The sequence below is a fragment of the Mesoplodon mirus genome, assembly GCF_964341445.2.
Source record: "Mesoplodon mirus genome assembly, chromosome: 9".
NCBI lineage: Eukaryota > Metazoa > Chordata > Mammalia > Artiodactyla > Ziphiidae > Mesoplodon > Mesoplodon mirus.
This window is the reverse complement of record NC_138985.1, coordinates 58,618,929-58,638,994: the sequence shown is the minus strand read 5'-3', so window position 1 is coordinate 58,638,994 and position 20,066 is coordinate 58,618,929. Positions and strand designations below refer to the sequence as shown.

Genomic DNA, 20,066 nt, shown 5'->3' with positions numbered 1-20,066 from the left:
GTTTATTAAGGTTTGGTTTATTCCTTAAGTATCTTTAAAATGTGTGTTTCTAGGGTCAGTTTTATTATCCATATACTTATCTTTGTTTTCTGTCTGGATCAAATGATTTAATCATCTCTTCTGTTTTTGAATACTGGGCCTGACATCTTCTAGAACTGACCTGCCAGCATGTGTTACACCCCTACCCCTAATCCCCCGCCCATATATCCTCTGCCAAATAAGTTGTTTTGGTTAAGGCTTCAGGCAGAGTAGTAAGTAAGTTACCAATAATTTTAGTTGTTTTATAGGAGATCTCATAAAGAGGTTTTTTTTTTTTTTAAAAAGAAAAACCTAACCTATAATAGCTTCAATTTATGAGTGTCCACGGATATATTTTCCTAGTATTGCTTTGTAACAAACTGTCCTGAAACTTACAGGCTTAAAACAACCATCATCTTATCATTATTACATGTATTCTGTGAGTCAGGAATAATTCAGGCAGGGATCAACTGATTCTTCTGCTCCTCATAGCACTGACTGAGGTGACTAAGCAGTACTCAGCTGGTGGAAAGCTTGCATAGCAGGTTCAAGACGGCTTCACTTGCACCTTGGTGGAGATGGCTGGAAGGGTGTACAGCTGGGTTGGTTAGTCAACATGCCTTCATGTGGCCACTCCAGTATGGTGATCTCAGGGTGATTGGACTTCTTATGTGGCAGCTGGCTTCCCATAGGACTAGAGTTCCAAGAGAACCACACAGAGGCTGCATGACCTTTTCTGATATAGGCTCAGGAGACATGCAGTCCTTCTACCATATTCCTTTGAATACAGGCTTGTTGTAAGGCTGGTCCAGACTCAAGAGGAGGGAAATTAGACTTTTTCTTTTGATTGGGGAGTGGTAAGGTCGTGTCATAGAAGAGCATGTGTGTGGGATAGGAGGTGTTGTTGCAGCTCTCTTTGATATATTCCTTGGGAAAATAAGGAGAAATGCTTTCAGAAAATAATTTTTTTTGGACTTGGTGATAATGGTGCCAATAAGTTAAATATATTTTTAATATGTGAAGTGTTTTACTGAAAATTTATGTAAAAGTACAACTATATTCCATCTCTAAACTATACAAGAGGGCTTAAATTTTGGACTTAAAATGAGAACAAAAGGAACAATGTCTTCATAATATATATCTCTTACTTTACACTACTCCCTCTTCTGTATATATGTACATACACATAGATACACAATAATAATGGGTAGGCAACTATTAAACTCCTCTTAGTAAATACAGTTGTTACTGATTTCCAATTTTCTTCCTGCTGGTAAAGAGTCTGGGGCAGTGTGGTGTTATCCATGGCCTCTAAAGTGTTATTCACTAGCTTCATGGCCTGTGTGATTTTAACCAAATTTTTTACTTCTCTGAACATCAAATTCCTTCTCTTTAAAGTGTATAAAGGCTTATATTAGATACTCTACCTTCTTTAAACCTTGTGCTTTTATCATTCGTTTTTGGAACTTACATTTTATTGCTTCAAGTCTTTTATTAGGTTAAGTAAAAGATCTGTGTTTCACACAGTTCTAATTCACTAACACTTATCCTTTAACTTGTAGGTCAATATATTTGAGACGCATTGTAGATCGGTTATTATCTCCTTCACTATATTTGCACTTTAAAATCTCTTTAATTTTATTTTGATTGTACGTATTTTTTTGTATACCAGAGAAGGTTTTTTGTGTCCTGCTTGTGTGTTGTTTCTAAAGATGCAGGTGGCACCCAGAGTGCTTAAAGTAATAATTGGGACTGCTTTTCACATAACTATGATTATAGTCAGTTCTGTTATTCAACATCTGATTACAGTTTGTACCTTACATACTCATTGCTTTTTCATCATAACTGCCATCTTTTTTGTGTATTAGAGTAAAATAGAAGAAAGGAAATAAAATGCAAATCTTTCAATTTGTGTAAAATGTTCTTGGGGAAAGAGATGCAAAGGAAGTTTTCTTTGGCTCTATTGAATCAATTTGGATAATATTAACCAACATCATTTACAGTAAAAAAAAAAAAAAAAAAAAAGTAAATTTTTGCCTTTGACTATTGTTTCCAACCATGTTGCAGTGAAAAGAACAAGATTTGGAAATCAGGGCCCCTGTCTCTGCTGTCTACTACTTGTGACCTTGTAACCCTTCACAAGTGGATTAATGTTTCCTTGGGCCATTTGTGGCCTTATCTTAATGGACCTGCCCTTTAATGCAGACAATTTGGGGAGGGTAGTGAGTAGATTATTACAGTTTTTTCTTTTGAAAAAGTTTATTAAATCATAATTCACATAAATGTATGCATATCTTATTGTACAACTCTATGAATTTTTTACATATATGTACACCACATAAACTGCCCGGATTAAGATATGGAACTTTTCCAATATCCTAGAACAAGGTATAAGGTGTATCCCTTGTACCTTTTCTTGGTCAGTAGCCTCCTCAGAGGTAACTGCTATTCTTCTGTCACCATTGACTCGTCATACCCGTTTTGAACATTATGTAAATATTGTAGTTTTATTAATGTTGTTCTGAATTGTATTGCTTTTTATTTTAAATTTCTTGTTGTTCCTTACACACACACACACACACACGTTGATTTAGTTAGTATATTGACCTTGGATTCCTATGATCTGGTGGTTAAATTAGCATTTTATTAAATCTAATAGTTTGGAAATTCTTTTGAATTGTTTATACAATATGTCAAATGTGAATAATGATGGTTCTATATATTTCTTTCTAATCTTTGTATTGGTTAGGAGTTCTGGTACAATGTTGAATAGAAGTGCCAACAAGGGACATCCTTTCATTCAGTACTTTATGATATTTGTATGATATTTGTGGTAGGTTTTTGTAGATACTCTATATCAAATTAAAGAAATTCCTAAGAGACAGTCAACTTTAAGGCAAGAAATATTGGTAAAAGTAAAGGGGATACTTCATAATTATGATAGATTGTTAAGAAGATATAATAATCCTAAATTTGTATATTCCTACTAAAATAAATTTGAAATAATATAAAGCAAAAGTATTCAGACTAAAAGGAGAAATAGACAAATTGATAATCATAGTTGGGAAATTTTATGTGCCACTTTCAGTAATTGGTAATATAAGCAGACAAAAAAATCAGTAAGGATATATGTTTGACTAACATATTAGTAAAATTTGCCTAATTGATATAGGTATATTGGTATATGTATGTTTATACATGTGTATATATATTACAACACTTGACAGCTGAAGAATTCTTTTTTTTTTAAGAGCAGAGGAAAGTTTATCAAAATCAATCAACTGCTGGGCCCTAAAGCAAGTCCTAAAAAAAAAAAAAAGTCAAAAGATTGAAATCATAGAGAGCATATTCTCTGACCACAGTGGAATTAAACTACAAATAAATAACAGAGAGATAATGAGAAAACCTGCCAAGTTTTTGAAATTAACCTATTTTCAGTGTTAAAGAAGAAATCGTATTGGGAATTAGAAATTATTTTAAAATGAATGACAATAAAAGTATGATATAAAAATTGTGAGATATAGCTAAAGCAGAAGGGGGAATTTTTAGCTTTAAATGCATTTTTTGGTAAAGAAGAATGTTTGAAAATCAGTGCACTGAACTTCCATTTCAAGAAGTTAAAAAAAATGACAGCAAATTAAACCTAAAGAAACAGAGGGAAGATAGTTACAAGAGCAGGAATCAATGAAAGAGAAAGTAAATGTATAATAGAAATCTACAATGCTACTTAGCAAGACTGAGCAAGAAAAAGAAACACAAATTATATCAGCAGTTAAAAAGAAGGTACCTATACATCTTAAGACATTAAAAATAAAACAAAATGATATAAACTTTATGCTGATAAAGACAATTTAGATTGAAAAGAACGAATTCCTTGTACATATTTAATAAGCTGATAAAATAAAACATAGAAAATCTGAATAATCCTGTATCTTTAAAGAAATTGAATCTTTGCTTCAAAGCATTTCCATAAAGAATCTCCAGGCCTGCTGCTGTCACTGGTCAATTTAGCTAAATATTTAAGGCAGAAGTAATATCAATATAAACTCTTTAAGAGAACAGAAAAGGACAGAATGCTTTATAACTTATTTTATGAGGCCTTCATAGCACTGATACCAAAACATAACAAGTATGTTACCAAAAAAAAAATTACAGGCTAGTACCTCATAAGAACATAAGTGTAAAAATCCTGAACAAAAGATTGGCATATTACATCCAGTGATATCTAAAAACAACAATACATCATGAACAGACAGGGTTTATTGCAGGAAAACAAGGTTGGCTAAACATTTTAAAAATTAATAAATTTAATTTACTAATTAACAGCTACAGGAAAAACACCACATTGATCACTTAAACAGATGAAGAAAAAAATTTTGATGAAAATTCCACCCTAGTTCCAGATTTTAAGAAATCATGTCTGTAATTTTTACTTTCAATCTAGTTTTGCTTCTGACCTAATTTTAATTTCAATCTTATATGTAAAGTATGCCTCTTATAAACAGCATGTAGTCTTTTTTTGTTTTCATGTTTTAAAATCCAATCTGATGATTTTTGTGTTTTTTTTTGTTTTGTTTTTTTACATCTTTATTGGAGTATAATTGCTTTACAATGGTGCGTTAGTTTCTGCTTTATAACAAGTGAATCAGTTATACATATACATATGTTCCCATATCTCTTCCCTCTTGCGTCTCCCTCCCTCCCACCCTCCCTATCCCACCCCACCAGGTGGTCACAAAGCACCGAGCTGATCTCCCTGTGCTATGAGGCTGCTTCCCACTAGCTATCTGTTTTACGTTTGGTAGTGTATATATGTCCATGCCACTCTCTCACTTTGTCACAGCTTACCCTTCCCCCACCCCAAATCCTCAAGTCCATTCTCTAGTAGGTCTGTGTCTTTATTCCTGTCTTACCCCTAGGTTCTTCATGACATTTTGTCTTCTTAAATTCCATATATATGTGTTAGCATACGGTATTTGTCTTTCTCTTTCTGACTTACTTCACTCTGTATGACAGACTCTAGGTCTATCCACCTCATTACAAATAGCTCAATTTCGTTTCTTTTTATGGCTGAGTAATATTCCATTGTATATATGTGCCACATCTTCTTTATCCATTCATCCGATGATGGACACTTAGGTTGTTTCCATGTCCTGGCTATTGTAAATAGGGCTGCAATGAACATTTTGGTACATGACTCTTTTTGAATTATGGTTTTCTCAGGGTATATGCCCAGTAGTGGGATTGCTGGGTCATATGGTAGTTCTATTTGTAGTTTTTTAAGGAACCTCCATACTGTTCTCCATAGTGGCTACCAATTCACATTCCCACCAGCAGTGCAAGAGGGTTCCCTTTTCTCCACACCCTCTCCAGCATTTATTGTTTGTAGATTTTTTTTTTTTTTTTCTTTTTGCGGTATGCGGGCCTCTCACTGTTGTGGCCTCTCCCGTTGCGGAGCACAGGCTCCGGACGCGCAGGCCCAGCGGCCATGGCTCACGGGCCCAGCCGCTCCGCGGCATATGGGATCCTCCCAGACCGGGGCACGAACCCGCATCCCCTGCATCGGCAGGCGGACTCTCAACCACTGCGCCACCAGGGAGGCCCTGTTTGTAGATTTTTTGATGATGGCCATTCTGACTGGTGTGAGATGATATCTCATTGTAGTTTTGATTTGCATTTCTCTAATGATTAATGATGTTGAGCATTCTTTCATGTGTTTGTTGGCAGTCTATATCTTCTTTGGAGAAATGTCTGTTTAGGTCTTCTGCCCATTTTTGGATTGGGTTGTTTGTTTTTTTGTTATTGAGCTGCATGAGCTGCTTATAAGTTTTGGAGATTAATCCTTTGTCAGTTGCTTCATTTGCAAATATTTTCTCCCATTCTGAGGGTTGTCTTTTGGTCTTGTTTATGGTTTCCTTTGCTGTGCAAAAGCTTTGAAGTTTCATTAGGTCCCACTTGTTTATTTTTGTTTTTATTTCCATTTCTCTAGGAGGTAGGTCCAAAAGGATCTTGCTGTGATTTATGTCATAGAGTGTTCTGCCTATGTTTTCCTCTAAGAGTTTGATAGTTTCTGCCCTTACATTTAGGTCTTTAATCCATTTTGAGCTTATTTTTGTGTATGGTGTTAGGGAGTGATCTTATCTCATACTTATACATGTCCCTGTCCAGTTTTCCCAGCACCACTTATTGAAGAGGCTGTCCTTTCTCCACTGTACATTCCTGCCTCCTTTATCAAAGATAAGGTGACCATATGTGCATGGGTTTATCTCTGGGCTTTCTATCCTGTTCCATTGATCTGTCTTTCTGTTTTTGTGCCAGTACCATACTGTCTTGATTACTGTAGCTTTGTAGTACACTCTGAGGTCAGAGAGCCTGATTCGTCCAGCTCTGTTTTTCGTTCTCAAGATTGCTTTGGCTATTCGGGGTCTTTTGTATTTCCATACAAATTTTGAAATTTTTTGTTCTAGTTCTGTGAAAAATGCCAGTGGTAGTTTGATAGGGATTGCATTGAATCTGTAGATTGCTTTGGGTAGTAGAGTCATTTTCACAGTGTTGATTCTTCCAATCCAAGAACATGGTACATCTCTCCATCTATTTGTATCATCTTTAATTTCTTTCATCAGTGTCTTATAATTTTCTGCATACAGGTCTTTTGTCTCCTTAGGTAGGTTTATTCCTAGATATTTTATTCTTTTTGTTGCAGTGGTAAATGGGAGTATTTTCTTGATTTCACATTCAGATTTTTCATCATTAGTGTATAGGAATGCCAGAGATTTCTGTGCATTAATTTTGTATCCTGCTACTTTACCAAATTCTTTGATTAGCTCTAGTAGTTTTCTGGTAGCATCTTTAGGATTCTCTATGTACAGTATCATGTCATCTGCAAACAGTGACAGCTTTACTTCTTCTTTTCCGATTTGGATTCCTTTTATTTCCTTTTCTTCTCTGATTGCTGTGGCTAAAACTTCCAAAACTATGTTGAATAAGAGTGGTGAGAGTGGGCAACCTTGTCTTGTTCCTGATCTTAGTGGAAATGGTTTCCGTTTTTCACCATTGAGGACGATGTTGGCTGTGGGTTTGTCATATATGGCCTTTATTATGTTGAGGAAAGTTCCCTCTATGCCTACTTTCTGCAGGGTTTTTATCATAAATGGGTGTTGAATTTTGTCTAAAGCTTTTTCTGCATCTATTGAGATGATCATATGGTTTTTCTCCTTCAGTTTGTTAATATGGTGTATCACGTTGACTGATTGGCATATATTGAAGAATCCTTGCATTCCTGGAATAAACCCCACTTAATCATGGTGTATGATCCTTTTAATGTGCTGTTGGATTCTGTTTGCTAGTATTTTGTTGAGGATTTTTGTATCTATGTTCATCAGTGATATTGGCCTGTAGTTTTCTTTCTTTGTGACATCTTTGTCTGGTTTTGGTATCAAGGTGATGGTGGCCTCGTAGAGTGAGTTTGGGAGTGTTCCTCCCTCTGCTATATTTTGGAAGAGTTTGAGAAGGATAGGTGTTAGCGCTTCTCTAAATGTTTGATAGAATTCGCCTGTGAAGCCATCTGGTCCTGGACTTTTGTTTGTTGGAAGATTTTTAATCACAGTTACAATTTCAGTGCTTGTAATTGGTCTGTTCATATTTTCTATTTCTTCCTGGTTCAGTCTCGGAAGGTTGTGCATTTCTAAGAATTTGTCCATTTCTTCCAGGTTGTCCATTTTATGGCATAGAGTTGCTTGTAGTAATCTCTCATGATCCTTTGTATTTATGCAGTGTCAGTTGTTACTTCTCCCTTTTCAGTTCTAATTCTATTGATTTGAGTCTTCTCCCTTTTTTTCTTGATGAGTCTGGCTAATGGTTTATCAATTTTGTTTATCTTCTCAAAGAACCAGCTTTTAGTTTTATTGATCTTTGCTATCGTTTTCTTCATTTCTTTTTCATTTATTTCTGATCTGATTTTTATGATTTCTTTCCTTCTGCTAACTTTGGGGTGTTTTTATTCTTCTTTCTCTAATTGCTTTAGGTGCAAGGTTAGGTTGTTTATTCACCATGTTTCCTGTTTCTTAAGGTGGGATTGTATTGCTATAAACTTCCCTCTTAGAACTGCTTTTGCTGCATCCCATAGGTTTTGGGTCGTCGTTTCTCCATTGTCATTTGTTTCTAGGTAATTTTTGATTTCCTCTGATTTCTTCAGTGATCACTTCGTTATTAAGTAGTGTATTGTTTAGCCTCCATGTGTTTGTATTTTTTACAGATCTTTTCCTGTAATTGATATCTAGTCTCATAGCGTTGTGGTCGGAAAAGATACTTGATACAATTTCAACTTTCTTAAATTTACCAAGGCTTGATTTGTGACCCAAGATATGATCTATCTTGGAGAATGTTCCATGAGCACTTGAGAAAAATGTGTATTCTGTTCTTTTTGGATGAAATGTCCTATAAATATCAATTAAGTCCATCTTGTTTAATGTATCATTTAAAGCTTGTGTTTCCTTATTTATTTTCATTTTGGGTGATCTGTCCATTGGTGAAAGTGGGGTGTTAAAGTCCCCTACTATGAATGTGTTACTGTCGATTTTCCCTTTTATGGCTGTTAGTATTTGCCTTATGTATTGAGGTGCTCCTATGTTTGGTGCATAAATATTTACAATTGTTATATCTTCTTCTTGGATCGATCCCTTGATCATTATGTAGTGTCCTTCTTTGTCTCTTCTAATCGTCTTTATTTTAAAGTCTATTTTGTCTGATATGAGAATTGCTACTCCAGCTTTCTTTTGGTTTCCATTTGCATGGAATACCTTTTTCCATACCCTTACTTTCAGTCTGTATGTGTCTCTAGGTCTGAAGTGGGTCTCTTGTAGACAGCATATATATGGGTCTTATTTTTTTATCCATTCAGCCAATCTGTGTCTTTTGGTGGGAGTATTTAGTCCAGTTACATTTAAGGTAATTATCGATATGTATGTTCCTATTCCCATTTTCTTAATTGTTTTGGGTTCATTATTGTAGGGTTTTTCCTTCTGTTGTGTTTCTTGCCTAGAGAAGTTCCTTTAGCATTTGTTGTAAAGCTGGTTTGGTGGCGCTGAACTCTCTCAGCTTTTGCTTCTCTGTGAACATTTTAATTTCTCCATCCAATCTGAATGAGATCCTTGCTGGGTAGAGTAATCTTGGTTGCAGGTTTTTCTTCTTCATCACTTTAAATATGTCCTGCCAGTCCCTTCTGGCTTGCAGAGTTTCTGCTGAAAGATCAGCTGTTAACCTTATGGGGATTCCCTTGTGTGTTATTTGTTGTTTTTCCCTTGCTGCTTTTAATATGTTTTCTTTGTATTTAATTTTTGACAGTTTGATTAATATGTGTCTTGGCGTATTTCTCCTTGGATTTATCCTGTATGGGACTCTCTGTGCCTCCTGGACTTGATTAACTAATTCCTTTCCCATATTAGGGAAGTTTTCAACTATAATCTCTTTAAATATTTTCTCAGTCCCTTTCTTTTTCTCTTCTTCTTCTGGAACCCCTATAATTCGAATGTTGGTGTGTTTAATGTTGTCCCAGAGGTCTCTGAGGCTGTCCTCTGTTCTTTTCATCTTTTTTCTTTCTTCTGCTCTGCAGTATTTATTTCCACTATTTTATCTTCCACATCACTTATCTGTTCTTCTGCCTCAGTTATTCTGCTATTGATCCCATCTAGAGTATTTTTAATTTCATTTATTGTGTTTCTAATCATTTCTTGATTCATCTTTAGTTCTTCTAGGTCTGTGTTAACTGTTTCTTGCATTTTGTCTATTCTATTTCCAAGATTTTGGATCATCTTTACTATCATTATTCTGAATTCTTTTTCAGGTAGACTGCCTATTTCCTCTTCATTTGTTAGGTCTGGTGGGTTTTTATCTTGCTTCTTCTCCTGCTGTGTGTTTTTCTGTCTTCTCATTTTGCTTATGTTACTGTGTTTGGGGTCTCCTTTTTGCAGGCTGCAGGTTCGTAGTTCCTATTGTTTTTGGTGTCTGTCCCCGGTGGCTAAGGTTGGTTCAGTGGGTTGTGTAGGCTTCCTGGTGGAGGGGACTAGTGCCTGTGTTCTGGTGGATGAGGCTGGATCTTGTCTTTCTGGTGGGCAGGTCCACGTCTGGTAGTGTGTTTTGGGGGGTCTGTGGACTTATTATGATTTTAGGCAGCCTCTCTGCTAATGGGTGGCGTCGTGTTCCTGTCTTGCTAGTTGTTTGTCATAGGGTGTCCAGCACTGTAGCTTGCTGGTCGTTGAGTGAAGCTGGGTGCTGGTGTTGAGATGGAGATCTCTGGAAGATTTTCGCCATTTGATATTACGTGGAGCTGGGAGGTCTCTTGTGGACCAGTGTCCTGAAGTTGGCTCTCCCACCTCAGGCACAGCACTGACTCCTGGCTGTAGCACCAAGAACGTTTCATGCACACGGCTCCTCAATTTGGGATGATTCGTTGTCTATTCATGTATTCCACAGATGCAGGGTACATCAAGTTGATTGTGGAGCTTTAATCCGCTGCTTCTGAGGCTGCTGGGAGAGATTTCCCTTTCTCTTCTTTGTTCTCACAGCTCCCGGGTCCCAGCTTTGGATTTGTCACCGCCTCTGCGTGTAGGTCGCCGGAGGGCGTCTGTTCTTTGCTCAGACAGGACAGAGTTAAAGGAGCAGCCGCTTGAGGGACTCCGGCTCACTCAGGCTGGAGGGAGGGAGGGGTACGGAGTGCGGGGCGAGCCTGCGGCGGCAGAGGCCAGCGTGACGTTGCACCAGCCCGAGGCGTGCCGTGCGCTCTCCCGGGGAATCCGTCCGTGGATCCTGGGACCCCGGCAGTGACGGGCTGCACAGGCTCCACGGAAGGGGGGCGTGGACAGTGACCTGCGCTTGCACACCAGGCCTCTTGGCGGCGGCAGCAGCAGCCCGTCTCACGCCCGTTTCTGTGGTCCACGCTTTCAGCCGCGGCTCGCGTCCGTCTCTGGAGCTCCCTTGAGCAGCGCTCTTAATCCCCTCTCCTCGCACACCCGGAAACAAAGAGGGAAGAAAAAGTCTCTTGCCTCATTGGCAGGTCCATACTTTTTCCCGGACTCCCTCACGGCTAGCTGTGGCGCATTAGCCCCTTCAGGCTGTGTTCACGCCGCCAGCCCCAGTCCTCTCCCTGTGCTCTGACCGAAGCCTGAGCCTCAGCTCCCAGCCCTGCCCGCTCCGGCGGGCGAGCAGACAAGCCTTTAGGGCTGATGAGTGCCGGTCGGCAGCTATCCTCTGTGCGGGAATCTCTCCGCTTTGCCCTCCGCACCCCTGTTGCTGCGCTCTCCTCCGCGACTCGGAAGCTTTCCCCCTCCGCCACCCGCAGTCTTCGCCCGCGAAGGGGCTTCCTAGTGTGTGGAAACCTTTCCTCCTTCACGGCTCCCTCCCACTGGTACAGGTCCCGTCCCTATCCTTTTGTGTCTGTTTATTCTTTTTTCTTTTGCCCTAGCCAGGTACCTGGGGAGTTTCTTGCCTTTTGGGAGGTCTGAGGTCTTCTGCCAGCGTTCAGTAGGTGTTCTGTAGGAGTTGTTCCACGTGTAGCTGTATTTGTGGTGTATCTGTGGGGAGGAAGGTGATCTCCATGTCTTATTCTTCCGCCATCTTTCTCTTTTTTGTTTTTATTATTACAATGCTTTAAAATTTTCATTTCTGTCCATTTTGTGCATCTTTTTCTCTATTTTATTTAACTTATTTATAGTAGTTATCTTAAAGTCCTTGTCTGTTAACTCTAATATTTGGAGCAATTTCTGCTTTTCACAGATTTTACCATTTATTCCCCCTTTACTTTAGAACCTGTGGATTTAAAAAAAATCTAGATTTTGTTTTTAGCTTGATTTTGGTAACAACAATGAGGCTTGTTGCAGGAAGAAGGAAGAACAGGGCAGACCCTGGCCCTTTGTTTCCTGGGTTAACAGGAAGGAACTATTTGTTTTTCTGGAATTGCTCATATAATGTACTGATTACTCAGGAGAGACAGTAAGAGCAATAGCATTAAAGAAAGAAGGAATCAGTATGACATGTGACTACTTGCTAATTTAAGTGCCATACTTGCTAATTTAATTGGTAAATGCTGTGTGGAGATAGATAGGCCCTGAGCTAAAATATACTTAGATAGTGATAATCAACTTGATCTTTTGGCTTAGTAAGAATGATTAAGATCTATGCTTTTTAGCATAAAACATTTATTAGCGTTTGTGGTTTTATAAACCCTATAAATTATTTCTTGTTTTTTTTGGCACCAATAGTTAAGGATGTCTTAAGTACATGAGTTGGTGAGTAGGTTTTAGTTTAGTCCCTTAAGAAAAATATCATTTCCTATGCATTCATTATTTTTGCAATATAGTAAAATTATTCTGAGTTTAGTAAATATTTGTGGTTTTTCTCTTACAGATGATAAGATATTAACAAGTATGTAAAAGTAAATGTGTTTACTGCGTTGGTCTGATGGGTTTTCAAAGTTGATTATGATCATGATGATAACTCTATAATAGTTTTGTTATATTAATTCTTGTGTGCAGTGTACTTTTCTTATTTTTTGGAGTATTCATTTTCTTTTTTTAAGAACACGGCTTGATGAACTGAGAATGTTTCTAGAAAATGAGACCTGGGAACTTTGTCCTGTTAAGTCAAATTTCAGCATCTTGCAACTTCACGTAAGTTTAAGAGCAAATAAATCAGTCTTTTATGTAGTCATCTTTAAAAGCAAACCATATATATGGAAACATTTATAAAATAATTAAATTAAGAAATAGTGCCTTTCCTTTTTTCCTTAAAAGTGATTAATAATAAGCCTCTTTTACAAGGTGATACTTCAATGGATGTCATAATCTGTCTCTTTTTACAAATTCATTTTATACACTTGAGGAAAACTCCTTTGCTTGAAAAGAGTCACAATTAACATAATTTGTTTTCTTTAGATTTCAGAAGAGGGTCTACTGCTTCATTTAAATTTTGCAGAAAAATCAGTTATATTTTGATGGTCTTTAATGAAAATGCTTATATTTGCAGAATATTTGTCATTTCTTAAAGGGTCTAATAGGTTCTGAATTTATGCTGCAACTCATAAATTTGTCTGTAATGAGAAAATGCCTCAGAGATAAAAGAGGCACTTATAAAAAAAAACAACTAAGTTTTATTAGTTAATTGATTCCTTGAATCCTATAATATAATATGTGAAAATATCTTTAATTTTTTTCTCTTGGTTGAAACATATTATAGATAAATATTTCTTGTGTGGTAGACCATGTCCTATCTGACAAATATCAAATATCAGAATAGAGTATATAAATTTAGATCCCTGTTTAGAAGGTTGAGTGTGTAGTTTTTGCCTTTAGAAGAAATGGCTTTCTAGAAAGAATTTTCTTATTCCTGGATAAATGTAAAGAATGCATGATTAAAAGTTTTTTTAAAGGGACAGTGTTTATGCTCATATTGTATAATAGCTTACTTCTCATCCAGGTTTATCATATTGCTTTCCTAATGTGGAAATATTAAATACACTGAAACATGTTGATTAATAAATGCTTTAAAGACAATGAAATTAACATTAATTTTAACATTATTTAGAGTTATTAAATTAAGATGATTTCTTGACATTATTTAGAATTCCAGCATTAATTTTAGAATCTCTATTTAAATACTTTTATTTGAATTCATATTTAACCATCAATTTGTGTGTGTGTGTGGTGCATGTGTATATAAACTTGCTGTAATTAGAAAATGACTTTTTTACAAGGTACGTTGAAACATTTCCATCCAAGTGAGCATTATATCCTTTAAAGTGGTTACCTTGAAGTTTCAGTTATGTAAGATGAGTAAGTTCTAGAGATCTATGGTACAACATTTTGCCTGTAGTTAACAATACTGTACTGTGCACTTAAAATTTTTTTAATGGTAGATCTCACGTTGTAACCACAGTGGGGGAAAAAAGTAATTACATTGAAAACTATTTACAGCTGAGATAGTGTTCATTTGACACATGTATTCCTGGAGATTTTGTTTTTAAAAAATTTTGTCTTATTTATAGTCACCCCTTGTTTAGAATTTTAAAAATAATGGCCTGATTTTTAAGCATTATTGGGGATCTGATTTAATGTATAGCTGCAATTTAAAAAGAAAATAAACACATCATTTGAAACTTAGTAAACCAATGTAATTTTAAAGAAGATTATCTCTGAATATGAAAAATCTTAAATTGGGGAATAATATTAAAATGATTAGAAGGTATAAGAAAAATGTGTACTAAATTTTTGTTAAAAATCATTAAATCAAGAGTTTTGTAATTCAAAAGAACTTTAGCCATTATTCTATCTCTTCCTCTAATTAGCTGTATAATCTTGAACTTGGACCTGCATCCCTCTGGACTGCCTCAGTTTCCTCATCTGAGAAGTCTGTGATTTGGACTGGGTGCTATAACTCTGTAGCTTTAGTATTTGTGATTCTTTGATCTAGATCGACCCTTTCATTTTACCGATGAGGAAATGGAGGCATAGGGAATCAGGGGACATTCCCAATATTATATAGGAAGTTAATGGAATATAATGGATTAAAGTCAACCTAGGACTAGAAGATGTATCATCTGACCTCAGCATGTATTTTTGTTGTCTGCTTCTTTGTATATGAAGAAAAATAAATGAAAGTTTATAGACATCAATATAACAAAGAAAGGTATATCTTTTATGCTTGGATTTCAATGTATTCACGTAGAGTATCTCAAATGGTGCAAGCTATTTGACTTAACAACAATTAGTTTTTATGAATGACTTTATTAAAACTGTACTCTACTAGGACTTTTGCTGTTATGTAAAAATTTTTAGAATTATCATTCAAATTGAAGTTATTTAAAAAAATTTTCTGTGCAGTTCCATAAAGTAAGCCAAAAGCAGCTTGATGTGGATAACACTGTTTTAAGTGACATCAGCGTGACTGAGTTGTCTTTAGGAAAACCTTTGAACATGTATGTCCAAGTTTGTGCTTTCAGATAACTTGCAAGATTTAAAAATGAATAACCTAAAATAAAAAAAAAAGAATAGCCTAAAAAATAGGATTGTTTTCTTTACTAACTACATCTGCATTGATGGAATATGTTTATGTACTTGAATTTTATTGTTGTTGCTAAAAGGGATCTGGCTCCTTTTTTTTTTTTTTTTTTAAATGTCTAGGAATTTAAATTCATGGAACAGTCACGTTCCCCATCAGTTTCACCCAGTAAGCAGCCATCCTCAACTTCCTCAAAAATGGTAACCTTGTTTGAGCAGTACTGTAGTGGTGGGAATCCATTTGAAATTCAGGCTGACCACAAAGATGAAGAAACAGAAGACGTCCTGGCTTCTAATGGGGTATGTGGTGTCTTAAAAAATACTGTGGAACATTAGTGGGATTTTCTTATTGAGCATGTTGTACCCAATGAGCAAGGTAATTGACTAGATTTATTCATACTTTTACCACCCACCGTCCTACCTATATACTTAGATACCTGTAATACTAATTGTACAGGTAATGAATGGCTTTCCAGTATGCTTTGTTGACATTGTCCTTTTGAATGATAAGTTTTGCCTTTATGTTTATTTTATGTTATTATTAGATTACTTTATGTTCTTACCAGATTACTAATTGAGTAGGAGCATAGTTTATTGACTGCATAGTTATATGATTTATTGGATAGACAGACGTATGAAGGAATAGATCATCTGCACTTTTTTCTCAACTCCACTTGTTGGGTAACTAAGGAAGTCATTTTGTTCCATGTCCCCTTAACTGAAACAAGGTAATGTCTTGTTTAATTACCTGGCAGGGATATTTTGAGGATTTAGGAATACAGTGTTTTAACAGCACTCTGAGCAGCTCAAAAAACAATATAAACTAGAAGTAGTGTGAGTTAATGGAAAGGTTTGCAGGCAGATGAATGAATATGACCTTTATTATTGATTAACTGTGTGGATCTTGGCAAGTTATTGTGATTTTGTGACCCTCAGTTTCCCCATATTTACAATGAGGAAATACTTACTTCACAGTTACCTATAGGGCGTTTTTACAAGTATTTAATTTCCAGAGGGACTAGGTATAATTTTTATTTTAGATTTGATGAAGTTGAAGTGAAAACTGTTTGGGTTTGACAAAAATCTGTTGAATTTGTCTCCATATTTTTGGTTTGTTTTTGTTATTAAGTGAAGATATAATTTAAAAAATATTGTCATGAAAATATACCACTATCATGTTTTATCATGAAGTAGAAGTTATTCCATAGAGAACCATATTTAAAATTATAATTTAGTGATTCTTTGTGACATTTTGCCTCTATAAAGTAGACTAAACTGGAAGGAATTAAGTCATTCCAATATTTTTGAAATAATATATCCCTCTGCACTGGTGATTTGTTAATTTAAATCTCACGTAACATTTGATTCTCATTATTTCTGGCAGTTGTGTTCAATAAAGTAAGCACGAATTCTGAATTAACAAATACAGAACCGTTGTTCTTAAGCAAAATATGGGATTAAGTATCTGCAAGCCTCTGGTCACAACATTTTCACCAACTGGTCAATACACAACCTTGTTTTACGTGTGTTTTTCCTTAAAGACACCTAATTTAATATTAGCGTTGATGCATTAACATTGAACACATGACCAACAGCACTGTAACTCATGCCTGAGTGAAGCTTATCTAACATACGTATTTTTACCTTAAGGCACATTACAGTCTTCTCGCACTTGGGAACACTAGACAGCACTTTAGTACTATGATTGGGGGGCATTCTGAACAGTGAAATCACCAGCAAAAAGTACAAAAATTTTAAGAATGTGACACTAATAGACTGAAAAGGGCACTTGTTTACAGCAGGAGGGCTGAAATAAGAAGGTAGAGTGTCACTTGATCTTAGCTGGGAACATGTATGTAGGGTGACTCAAAAGTGTTTGCCACTCCACATGGCACACATCCGTGAATGACCAAGCACTGTCATGAAGTATTGATGTTGGGGTTACAAATTTTATCGAGTAGGGAAATCTGCAAATAAAGAATCCTTGAAAATGAGGATCTGTTGTACTGTGGAACTGACCCTAGTTTGTGTAGAACACCTTTCTGAATGTCACCAGGATCACATTGTGTACAAGTGGGGGAGAATGTCTCTAATGTTTGTTTGTAGTTATTAATGTGTGATCTAATCTTCACAGGTACAGCATAGGTCCTGAGGGTCAGGGTCCACATCTTAAAACAGCCTGTCATAATGCTTTAGACTCTTAAAAAATAGTTGTTGAATTAGGGGGCTGACTTCTTCCCTTATTGTCATTATACTGGTCTCCTCAACTGGCATATGGAGACAAAACTTCCTCATAGAATTGTTTTGAAAATTCAGTGAGACAATTTATGGAAGCACTTAGCCCAGTACTTGGTTGAAACTCAATAAATGTTAGCCATTATTTAATCATATTAGTGTATAATACTAATCAGCAATGATGATGGTGATACTGCCACTGCTTCCTTTGTTGTTCATGGACTCCACTGTCTTCTCTCATGCTGGCACTGGGCCATGGTGCCAAAAAGATGATGAAAAGGCACTCTTCCTCTCAAGAGAAAATCCACCATTTTTGTCCTTGCTCTCAGTAGTCCATAGGTGCTAAGCCTAATTTTCTAAGTTGCCCTTGGAATTAAATCTCATCATAATGAATTAGATAGAATATTAGCATGTGTGTTTTGCTTATTAAGCTGACTTAATACTTCCAGAGTACCAGAATTGTATTCTCAAGCTTTTTATAATGAACTAGCAAAATGGAAATAAATAGGATGAAACCACTTGAAGGAAGAGTTTTTTTTAATCAAGTAAACACTCTTTTCCTGTTCTAAGGTCTAGCAGGGTATGTGTTTGTTTTCATTTGTTTATATGGAGATTCTTTTGGGCATTTATAAGCTTTTGAAATATAATGTTTGTATTTTCTTTTGAGCTGGTTAAGGTAGGATGATGAAGAAGAAAATGGAAAGTTAATATGATTCTTGATGGCAAAATTAAAGCTCAGTTATTAAGAACTTTCATCTGTAATGTACTTCTTATAAAATTGGATACTTTTTTACTGTGTTGAAAGACTCCAAGAAAGGTTGGTTCTTCGTACCCATTGTTGAATAATATACTGTGTTCTTTTCAGTATGAATCTGATGAACAAGAAAAAAGTGCCTATCAGGAGTATGACAGTGACAGTGATGTTCCTGAGGAACTAAAACAAGATTATGTTGATGAGCAGACAGGCGATGCTCCTGTGAAAAGGTACTTATTCTTGGAATTTATGGTATTTCTCATTTTATGTTGCACGTTTAGCATATAGGATTTACTTGAAAGGTTAAGAAAAAAAACTCAAAAATTAAACTTTTCTTTTGGTTATAGTGTCATGTGACAGAAGTTAATGGTTTTTTTTTTTAACATCTTTATTGGAGTATAGTTGCTTTACAATGGTGTGTTAGTTTCTGCCTTATAACAAAGTGAATCAGCTATACATATACATATATCCCCATATCTCCTCCCTCTTGCGTTTCCCTCCCACCCTCCCTATCCAGCCCCTCTAGGTGGTCACAAAGCACCAAGCTGATCTCCCTGTGCTATGCAGCTGCTTCCCACTAGCTATCTATTTTACATTTGGTAGTGTATATATGTCCATGCCACTCTCTCACTTCATCCCAGCTTCCCCTTCCCCCTCCCCGTGTCCTCAAGTCCATTCTCTGTGTCTGCGTCTTTATTCCTGTCCTGCCCCTAGGTTCGTCAGAACCATTTTTGTTTTGTTTTGTTTCCATATATATGTGTTAGCATATGGTATTTATTTTTCTCTTTCTGACTTCACTCTGTATGACAGACTCTAGGTCCATCCACCTCACTACAGATACCTCAGTTTCATTTCTTTTTATGGCTGAGTAATAGTCCATTGTATATATGTGCCACATCTTCTTTATCCATTCATCTGTTGATGGACACTTAGGTTGCTTCCATGTCCCGGCTATTGTAAATAGAGCTGCAGTGAACATTGTGGTACATGAGTCTCAGCAATCCCACTACTGGGCACATACCCTGAGAAGTTAATGTATTTTAAAAATGATTCCTGAAAGGCTAAAAATGTAGTTTTTTTGATAATGGGCATAACCCAAGAGCTCTTAATCTAGAGATCAGTGGTTTTTGCAGAAAAACAAACTTTTGATGTATAGAATCAGTGCCGCCTTTGGAGGCGGTTTATGCTTCACATAGATCAATTTATGTTTCACATTGATTTCCTTTTTCTCAAGGAGGAAAATAGTCATTTTTTGTATGTGGCTTTGCTGCCTCAATCTAGTAAATACAGAAAAATCTTCCCAATGTCATTGTTACTTGCTATTTGAGCCTTCTATTAAGGTTCCTTTTCTTGTACTTGAGTTTTGTTTTATGATAAACTGTCTTCTTCAAAAACTATGATAACTGTATAAGAATTTTTGTCACCTTCTTTAAATTGGGCCTGATTCTGATTTGTGAGTGAGGTAGTTTCATGACTATCAGATATTGAGTGACCACAAATATACGTTATTTTTAATGATAGATTTAAGTATACTCTTCCCTACTCTTTACCCCCAAAGTACCTAGTGAATACTTGATTGATTTGACACCCTGATTGATATAATCTCTCACCTCAAAAGTGAACAACTCATATAATTGGGGATATTTTAATTGGGGAAATTTGTTTCCATTGGTTTACACAAATATATAGTATTTAATTATCTACATCTGTGATCCATTATGAACCGAATAGAACTATTTTGTTGGACTTTTTCATTAGATGTTTTGAGTATGTTTTTACTAAAAGAAAAGGTCTAATTAAGTTGAAGTGAACAAACGCCTGCCACTATATGTGTATGTCCTCGCATTCTTTGTAGGGTTATGCAGCCTCTTAAACTGTCGTTAACCTACCCCTAAGAAATATACACAATGTAAACTACTGATTGCAGTTAACCAGTTGACTGTTATATCAATTCCAACTTCTAAGTGTCTCTTGAATTTATCAAAATTTCTTGTATTTCACTGCTACCATCC

The 20,066-nt window shown here is 36.1% G+C and overlaps 1 protein-coding gene across 1 annotated transcript in view; it reads left to right on the top strand.

Annotated features, from left to right (window-relative positions):
• The window catches only part of VPS50 (VPS50 subunit of EARP/GARPII complex), a 132,803-nt gene that overhangs the window by 74,714 nt on the left and 38,023 nt on the right, over positions 1-20,066 (top strand). The window contains exons 17-19 of the mRNA XM_082633014.1: positions 12,590-12,680; positions 15,189-15,365; positions 18,166-18,284. Coding sequence (XP_082489140.1) covers positions 12,590-12,680; positions 15,189-15,365; positions 18,166-18,284 — 387 coding nt within the window. The remainder of the gene's footprint in view (positions 1-12,589; positions 12,681-15,188; positions 15,366-18,165; positions 18,285-20,066) is intronic.